The 9,086-nt window shown below is 36.1% G+C and overlaps 1 protein-coding gene across 1 annotated transcript in view; it reads left to right on the top strand.

Annotated features, from left to right (window-relative positions):
- TBCA (tubulin folding cofactor A) overlaps positions 1–9,086 on the top strand; it is a 101,396-nt gene that overhangs the window by 84,115 nt on the left and 8,195 nt on the right. Inside the window, exon 2 of the mRNA XM_055086627.1 lies at positions 1,084–1,189. Within this exon, the coding sequence (XP_054942602.1) occupies positions 1,084–1,189 (106 nt within the window). The remainder of the gene's footprint in view (positions 1–1,083; positions 1,190–9,086) is intronic.

The following is a 9,086-nucleotide window of genomic DNA, read 5'->3' as shown; positions in this document are numbered from 1 at the left end:
GGAGCACAGGCTCCAGACATGCAGGCTCAGCGGCCATGGCTCACGGGCCCAGCTGCTCCGCGGCATGTGGGATGTTCCTGGACCGGGGCACAAACCCGCGTCCCCTGCATTGGCAGGCGGACTCTCAACCACTGCGCCACCAGGGAAGCCCAGCATTTTTTTTTTGTTGTTACTCCTCCTCAGCAGCATGGATGGACCTGGAAGGTGTTAATGCTAAGTGAAATAAGTCAAACTGAGAAAATACCGAATGATTTCACTTACATATGGAGTCTAAAAAACAAAACAAAACAGAAACAGACTCATAGATACAGAGAACAAACTGGTGGTTGCCAGAGGGAAGACGGGTTGGGGACACAGACAAAATAGGTGAAGAAGATTAAGAGATACAACTTTGTATGGTTACAGATGATGTATGGTTATTGTGGTGATAATTTCATAATGTATAAAAATATCAAATCACTATATTGTACACCTGAAACAAATATATTATTAATGCAATTTTAAGTAAATAAATAAATAAAGCAAACAATATAGAAATGTTAGTGTATAATAAATTTTAATGTTATTTTTACATTGTAAATACAGTTACTATAATGGAATGTTTTGGTTTTTTTGTTTGTTTGTTTTTGTTTTTTTTGTGGTACACGGGCCTCTCACTGTTGTGGCCTCTCCCGTTGTGGAGCACAGGTTCCGGATGCGCAGGCTCAGAGGCCATGGCTCACGGGCCTAGCCGCTCTGCGGCATGTGGAATCTTCCCGGACCGGGGCACGAAGCCATGTCCCCTGCATCGGCAGGCGGACTCCAACCACTGCGCCACCAGGGAAGCCCCCTATAATAGAATGTTTTTAATTAAAAATTTAAGAATTCCATGCTTTGATAGATTGACTTGCTTTAGGCGAGTATAAAACTTAAGGTCATGAGGTTCATACATCTGTGGCTAACGTATTTTTCTTCCCTTCTCCTCCCCATCTAGTACATATACTTTTTAAAGTATACTTTATATTTACAGAGTTTCTTTGTTTTTTATGGTCTGTTGCTAAAGAGAAAGTTAATTCTCTGAAACAGTTTTTGGTTTATTTATAGATTGGTCAAAGAAAAAATGATGTATGAGAAAGAAGCAAAACAACAAGAAGAAAAGATTGAAAAAATGAAAGCCGAAGATGGTGAAAATTATGCTATTAAAAAGCAGGTAAAATTATATCTTAAATAATAACAGCTAACATTTACAGAATACCATATTAACAATGGATTAACAGCCCTCTGAGAAGGACCTACTAAAGGCCCTATTAAAATCTCCATTTAAAAATAAGGAAAGTTACCATCTAAAAATAGGGAAACTGAAACACAGGTTAAATAACTTGCCCATGTTCACACAACTGCTAAGTGACATACCTGGGATTTGAACAAGGCATTCTGGCTCTGGAATTTGTGCTCTTAGCCATTAAGCAGTACTGCCTCTCCAGTTTTAAGTATTAAATATAAAATGGCCTAGTCTTATAATTAAATATACTTATATTTACAGATATTTTTCCCAAACTGATATGAAGACTACAAAAATTAAACACACACACACACACACACACAGATATATATACGTTATGCATTTCAATGTCTATTTCTGATTATCCTCATGACAAGTTTCAGTCTCCTTAGCATTGTATACACGGCTCTTCTTAATTTTGGTACCTCCTTATCATTCCAGCCTCATCTTTTGCCAGTCCCTATCTGGACCTCTCAGGTCCTGCCTTTTAGTTTCCTGAATCAGCCCTTTCTCCTTTACCTCTGAGATATTGCATATGTCTGGGATGTTCTTCCTACTGGTCCTACCTACCCTCTCCTTATTAATTCCTACTTATTCTTTAAACCTCCTCTACACTCCACCCTAACACTGAGTTAGATGCCCCTCCTCTGTGGTTTCATAACACTTTATTTATTCTCATCATAACATTTAATTTATATTCACTCCTGGTTGACACTTGTTTTGTAATTGCTTGAGAAAATAGAGGCTGTCAAGGGAACTTATATTCCAACCACAAAATCTATCAATCTACCTGCACCTGTACCCATACTACCCACCTTCCTTCCTGTTAGAGTGGATTATGTGCCTCAGCCCTTGTTACAACTGTCAGTGACATTGTTATCACTTCTTTCTTACATAACCTCTACAGCATTTGACACTCTCTCCTTGGAATGCTCTTTTATATTGACATCTTTGATAGAATGGTCTCCAGGTTTCACTGCCATTGTTTCTCAGTCTCCTTTGCTGAAACTCTCCCTCTCCCAGCTCGCTCTCTCTCTGCCATCTCTCTCTATGTGTCTCTATCTCTCTATCTTTAAAAAAAATTTTGTTAACCTTAAGAGTTCTAGCTACAATTCCTCTTTAGGTAATCTCATACCATCCTTTAACTTTAAGTACCATCTTTATGCCCATTCATTTGTTTGCACAGCAGATATTTATTGAATCCCTGCTACTTGCCAAGTACTGTTCCAGGCACTCTTTTAGACTTGGCATTAAAAGCAACAACAAAACAGAAAAACCCAGAATTCCTGCTTACTTGACATTCATTCTGGTGCCAGTATCTCCCAAATTTCTATCTCTGGGCCCAACTACTCCAATATATATCAGTATATTCAACTGATTACCAATTTGACATATCCCTTGTGCTCAAAATAAGAATCTTGGTCTTCCCTCAACCCAGCTCACCTCCCTGAAACAAGAAGCTAGTCTTTCTCTTGTTTCCCCCCGCCTCAATAAATGGTATGTCTACTTATTCAGATACCCAAACCAAAACTTAGGGGTCTTCTCTTGATCACCAAGTCTTCTTTCTTTTTCCTTCCATTTCTTTCTCTACTGCCACTATCCTAGTCCAGTCCACTATTACTTCATGCCTGTACTACTGCAGAAGCCTCCTGGTTGATACCCTCTTTGTCTCTTGATAACCCTCCATTCCTTTCATACCACAGCAGCCAGCTTGATCTCTTTAAAAGGTACATCAGATTACTTATCCCTTTACTTAAAATCCAGTGTCCAGTGCATTTGGAATAAAATCCAAATGACACTAGGTAAAAGAATATAAAAGAGCTTATACAGATTATATCTCAAGACTTATTTTTTAAATCAGCTTTATGAACTCACAGTGGTTTTCATCATATAAATTATGTTACAGATGGTAATGCACACTTAACCCAGACTTAATTAAGCAAAATTAATCACTTAAAGTGGATTTTTCTGTAGGTAGTTGCTTTCTCTTGTGCACAAGGAATGCAGTGGCACTTGAAATGTCTCCTTCTTCAGGTTATACAAGAAGAGAACTTCCTTATTTTCTTGAGCTTCCAGGAGAGCCTCCCTTCCTCTATGTATGATCTAGCAAAGGACATTCGTGTGTCAGATATTCTTAAATTGAGAGAGGATTTGTAAACAGGTGTGCAGATATAGTATGTCCCCCAAAATGTTGACTTTTGTAAACTAACTGCCCTTTATAAGGATTTACATATGGAATGTAACTTTTTGATTCTTAACATTATGTTAAATGCTTTTTAAAATATATACTTCCATAAATATTCATAGCACTTTTGTATCTCTCTCACTTTAAGGTACTCTATTTTTTTCCCACATCTAGTGAGAAACGTTATAACATAGTGTATCACTTATTTCACCCAGGTCCTTCTTAGACCCTATCTGGTTTATTTTCCCACTTGTGTAGTTAGTGACCTTGTTTAGTTTTTTCTTTGCCTTTTTCTTTTCATCACCAATAATGTATTTTAAAATAGTCCTATAGCTAGAATATGAGTTGTAAGTTACTTGGAATGGAGAATGTGTTTCCTTTCTAAATAAAATTCTACAAATAATGTCACAGATTATCACAGAATCTGTTTTATTTCATTTGTATTTAAATATTGATTATCTTTCAGTAAAATTACTACTTGATAGGTAAGGATTAACTCTTTATTGAATCCTGTGTTCTAATTGTTACTTAATGATATTAGCCACTCACATATATATAGAATCTAAAAAAAAAAAAATGGTTCTGAAGAATCTAGGGGCAGGACAGGAATAAAGATGCAGACGTAGAGAAGGTTTGTGACCACCTAGAGGGGTGGGATAGGGAGGGTGGGAGGGAGGGAGACGCAAGAGGGAGGGAACATAGGGATATATGTATATGTATAGCTGATTCACTTTGTTGTACAGCAGAAACTAACACACCATTGTAAAGCAATTATACTCCAATAAAGATGTTAAAAAATAAAAAAATTAAAAATAATAAAGATATTAGCCACTTACTGGTTATATCATTGACTACATATGCAGATGTAAAAGGGAAAAAAATTTGTTCAAAAACCCTTTCTAAACTCAACCATGTTAAAATTCTTTTGTCACAGTGGTCATGGTTTATAACATGATTTCCTAGATTCATAGTCAGCCTAGTACTTAAATTCAAGAATACCAACCCATATCTAATTACAGAGCAATAAATTTTTTTGTTTCCTAATATTCTCAACCTGCAGTGTATATAGTTGTCAGTTGCAGTTTTGTTACAGGGTCTCATGAAACCTTGTCTTTAGCCCAGCCTACATGCTTTTCTCATTTCCTTTTCCTAGCTTAGCTTTGCGGTGGCCAGCCGTACATGTTGTTTCTTATATGCAAGGGGAGTTGCATTGCCAGAGGCACTGCTCTTTTCCTAATTGCCTACTACTTTAAGGTCAGGAATTGTTTCGTGACATTTGCTGATGCCCCTCATAAAAAATATGGAAGCCGAGTGCCAGATTTTGTGGGTTCTCTACTCTTCTCCCTGTATTTCCTCCTCTTCTGAGCTAAATGCCATCCCCAGTCACTGTGCACTACCTTGGCTTTTCTCTCACTTGGTTCCATTTTGCTCTGGCTTTCCTAGATCTTCTGAACCAGCCCTAATATTTTATAACATACACATACAATGCTGTCTCTTGGTCCCTGTCAAACTTCTTACCTGAAATTGATTGCCAAAATTGTTCTGTCTTGCACTGGGCTTAATTTTGGTTGTTTTAAAATAAATAACTAGGCAGAAGTTTCAGGACCCTAATAAGCCAAAATACCAGTCAAAGGGTTATTCTATAACACAACATTCAAATGTTGACTAAATATTGATTTTAGCCTTCTGCTTATGATATTCCTCTTTTCCTCCAATATCCTCATTCCCCGATCAGGGATGGTTACAGAGGATTTTGCCCTCAACCGGTGAAGGTATTCTCGTCTTTTTTTGGTTTTTTTTTTAAAGCCTATTCTGGAGCAGAAATGATTGGTAATAATGACAATCAAACATATCTCAGTTATTTTACCTAAGGCATGATGCATCTCTTACCTTCCAGAAGTAATATTAAAGGACAAACTGGTACAATTTTCAACAAAGATTTCTCACAAAAACCTTACATTTATTACATATAATTTCAGTATTGTGAAATTTTGCACCACATTTTTTGTGATTTACTTGAAACATGAGTTAACGTTCACAATTTGATATTTCTTTTTCCTAAAACTGAAGGGGCAGTTTTTTCATTAAATATATGGAAAATAATAGGCGGTTTCAGTCTACAAAGAGGAATTTGACCAAGGGTCTCTTACAAGGCTGCAAGAAACACCGGATTTTTTTTAATCAATAACTAAAATTTTATTGTCTCTTGGTACATATAATCAGGTTTATAAATGGTGTTCTATTTTTATACACTTGCTATTTTTGTTTTTTGTTACAGACTCACAGGGAGTTGCAAAAAATTTTCAGGGAAGTCTCATATACCCTTCACCATTCCTTTTACAATGTAGCATCTTGCATAATTATATTACAGTATCCAAACCATGAAACTGACATTGGTACACCACAGAGCTCATTTACATTTCACTAGTTATACATGTATTCATTGTGTGTGTGTATAATTCTATGCGATTCCATCGCATGTGTAGCATGTGTAACTACTACACGATCATGATGGAGAACCATTCCGTCACAAGACTGCCTTTTGCTATCTCTTTATAGCCCCTGTCCTCTCCACCCCTTAAATCCTAAATAATTAACATTCTGTAAAGAATGTTATATAACATGGAATGGAATCACACAGTATGTAACCTTTTGAAATTGACTTTTTCCACTTAATAATTTCTTAAGGTCCATCAAGGTCATTGAGTGTATCAATAATTTGTTCCTTACTATTGCTGAGTAGTGTTCCATGGGATGAATGTACCACATTTTAACCATCGAAGGACACTTGGATTGTTTCCAGGTTTTGGCTGATACAAAAAAAGGTGTTATGAATGTTCATATTCAATTTTTACGTGAACGTAAGTTTTCATTTTCTGGGATAAATGCCCAAGCAATTGCTGAGTCATATTAGTACATTTTTTGTTTTAAAAGAAACTACCAAACTCTTTTCGAGTGGCTGTACCATTTTATGTTCCTACCAATGATGTTTGAATGGTTTGACTTCTTGACATCCTCACCAGCATTTGGTGTTATCACTGTTTTTAATTTTAGCATTTAGCCATCACCTACATGATAAGTGTGTAATGATAGCTGATTGTGCTTTTAATTTGGATTTCCCTAATAGCTAATAATGTTGAACATCTCATTTGCTTATTGCCCGTCTGTATATCCTCTTCAGTGAAATGTCTGTTCATGTCTTCTGCCCAGTTTCTAAATAGATACTTTATTTTTTTACTTTTTGAATTTTGAGAATTTTTAATATTTTCTAGATAAATGCCCTTTGTTGGATATGTGGTTTGCAAATATTTTCTTTTAGTCTCTAATTTGTCTTTTTACCCTCTTAACACAATATTTTACTGAGCAGCAGTTTTTAACTTTGAGAACACCTCATTTACAGCTAATGCTTCCTTTTGTGAATCATACTTTTGATCTCAAGTCTAAGGCCTCCTTGCCTAGACCTAGGTCCTGAAGATTTTCTCTTTTTTTCTAAAAGTTGTGTAGTTTTATGTCTTACATTCAAGGCTTTGATTGATTTTGAGTTAATTTTTATGTAAGGTATGAGGTTTAATTAAAGGTTCATCTTTTTGCCTATGAGTGCCCAGTTGTTCCAGCAGCATTCATTGAAAAGGTTATCCTTCCTCCATTGAAATGCTTTTGTACCTTTGTCAGAAACCTGTTGGACTTATTTGTGTGGGTCTGTTTTGGGATTCTGTTCTGGTCCATTAATCTGTGTCTAACCCTTTACCAGTACCACACTATCTTGATTACTATAGCTGTATAGTGAACCTTAACACAGGGAAGACTGAGCCCTCTCAGTTGCTTTTCTTTTCTTTCAAAATTGTTTTACCTATTCTAGTTTTTTGGCTTTTCCATAAAAATTTTAAAATAAGCTTGTCTGTATCTGTAAAACACTTTGCTAAGATTTTGATAGAAATTGCATTAAACCTATATAGATCAACTTGGGGAGATTTGATATCTTTACCATGTTGAGTGTTCCAATCAGTGAACATGGTAAGTCTCTCCAATTTATTTAGGTCTGACTTTCATAAGTATTTTGTAATTTTCAGCATACAGATCCTGTACATGTTTTGTTAGAGTTAAACCTAAGTATTTCATTTTCTTTGAAGCTATTGTAAATAGTATTGTTTTTAGTTTCAGTTTCCAATGCTGTATTTGTTGTTAGGTATACAAGTGCAGTCAATTTTTTGTGTGTGGATCTTACAACCTGTGACCTTGCTGACCTCACATATGAGTTCTGGAAGTTTTTGGTAAATTCCTTCTGATTTTCTACATAGACAATCATGTCATTTGCAAATAAGGACAGTTTTATTTCTTTTAAATCTGTATGTCTTTTATTTCTTTTCTTGCTTTGTTGCACTGGCTGGAACTTACAGTGCTATGTTGAATAGGAATGGTCAGAGTGGACATCCTTACCTTGTTCCCAGTCTTAGGGAGATAGTTTTTTATCATTACATAAATATTAGCTGTAGGGGTTTTGTAGATGGTCTTTTTCAAGTTGAGGAAATTTTCCTCTATTCACAGTTTTGCTGAGTATTTTTGTCATGAATGGGTGTTGGATTTTGTCAAATGCTTCTTCTGTGTCACTTGGTAAGATCACATGATCTTTCTTCTTTGGCCTGTTGATACTGTGAATTACATGGATTAATTTTCAAATATTGACCAGTCTTGATTGTGTTATATAATTCTCTCTTTTTTTTTAAACATCTTTATTGGAGTATAATTGTTTTACAATGGTGCGTTAGTTTCTGCTTTATAACAAAGTGAATCAGCTATATATATACATATATCCCCATATCCCCTCCCTCTTGCGTCTCCCTCCCACCCCTCTAGGTGGTCACAAAGCACCAGCTGATCCCAGTCTTAGGGAGATAGTTTTTTATCATTACATAAATATTAGCTGTAGGGGTTTTGTAGATGGTCTTTTTCAAGTTGAGGAAATTTTCCTCTATTCACAGTTTTGCTGAGTATTTTTGTCATGAATGGGTGTTGGATTTTGTCAAATGCTTCTTCTGTGTCACTTGGTAAGATCACATGATCTTTCTTCTTTGGCCTGTTGATACTGTGAATTACATGGATTAATTTTCAAATATTGACCAGTCTTGATTGTGTTATATAATTCTCTCTTTTTTTTTAAACATCTTTATTGGAGTATAATTGTTTTACAATGGTGCGTTAGTTTCTGCTTTATAACAAAGTGAATCAGCTATATATATACATATATCCCCATATCCCCTCCCTCTTCCGCCTCCCTCCCACCCCTCTAGGTGGTCACAAAGCACCAGCTGATCTCCCTGTGCTATGCAGCTGCTTCCTACTAGCTATCTATTTTACATTTATTTGGTAGTGTATATTTGTCCATGTCACTCTCTGACTTCGTCCCAGCTTACCCTTCCCCCTCCCCGTGTTCTCAAGTCCATTCTCCAATGTCTGCGTCTTTATTCCTGTCTTGCCCTTAGGTTCTTCAGAACCTTTTTTTTTTTTAGATTCCATATATATATGTGTTAGCATACGGTATTTGTTTTTCTCTTTCTGGCTTACTTCACTCTGTATGACAGACTCTAGGTCCATCCACCTCACTACAAATAACTCAGTTTCATTTCTTTTTATGACTGAGTA

The sequence above is a fragment of the Physeter macrocephalus genome, chromosome 8 (genome assembly GCF_002837175.3).
Source record: "Physeter macrocephalus isolate SW-GA chromosome 8, ASM283717v5, whole genome shotgun sequence".
NCBI classification, from domain to species: Eukaryota; Metazoa; Chordata; class Mammalia; order Artiodactyla; family Physeteridae; genus Physeter; species Physeter macrocephalus.
This window is presented reverse-complemented; position numbering and strand designations above follow the sequence as displayed.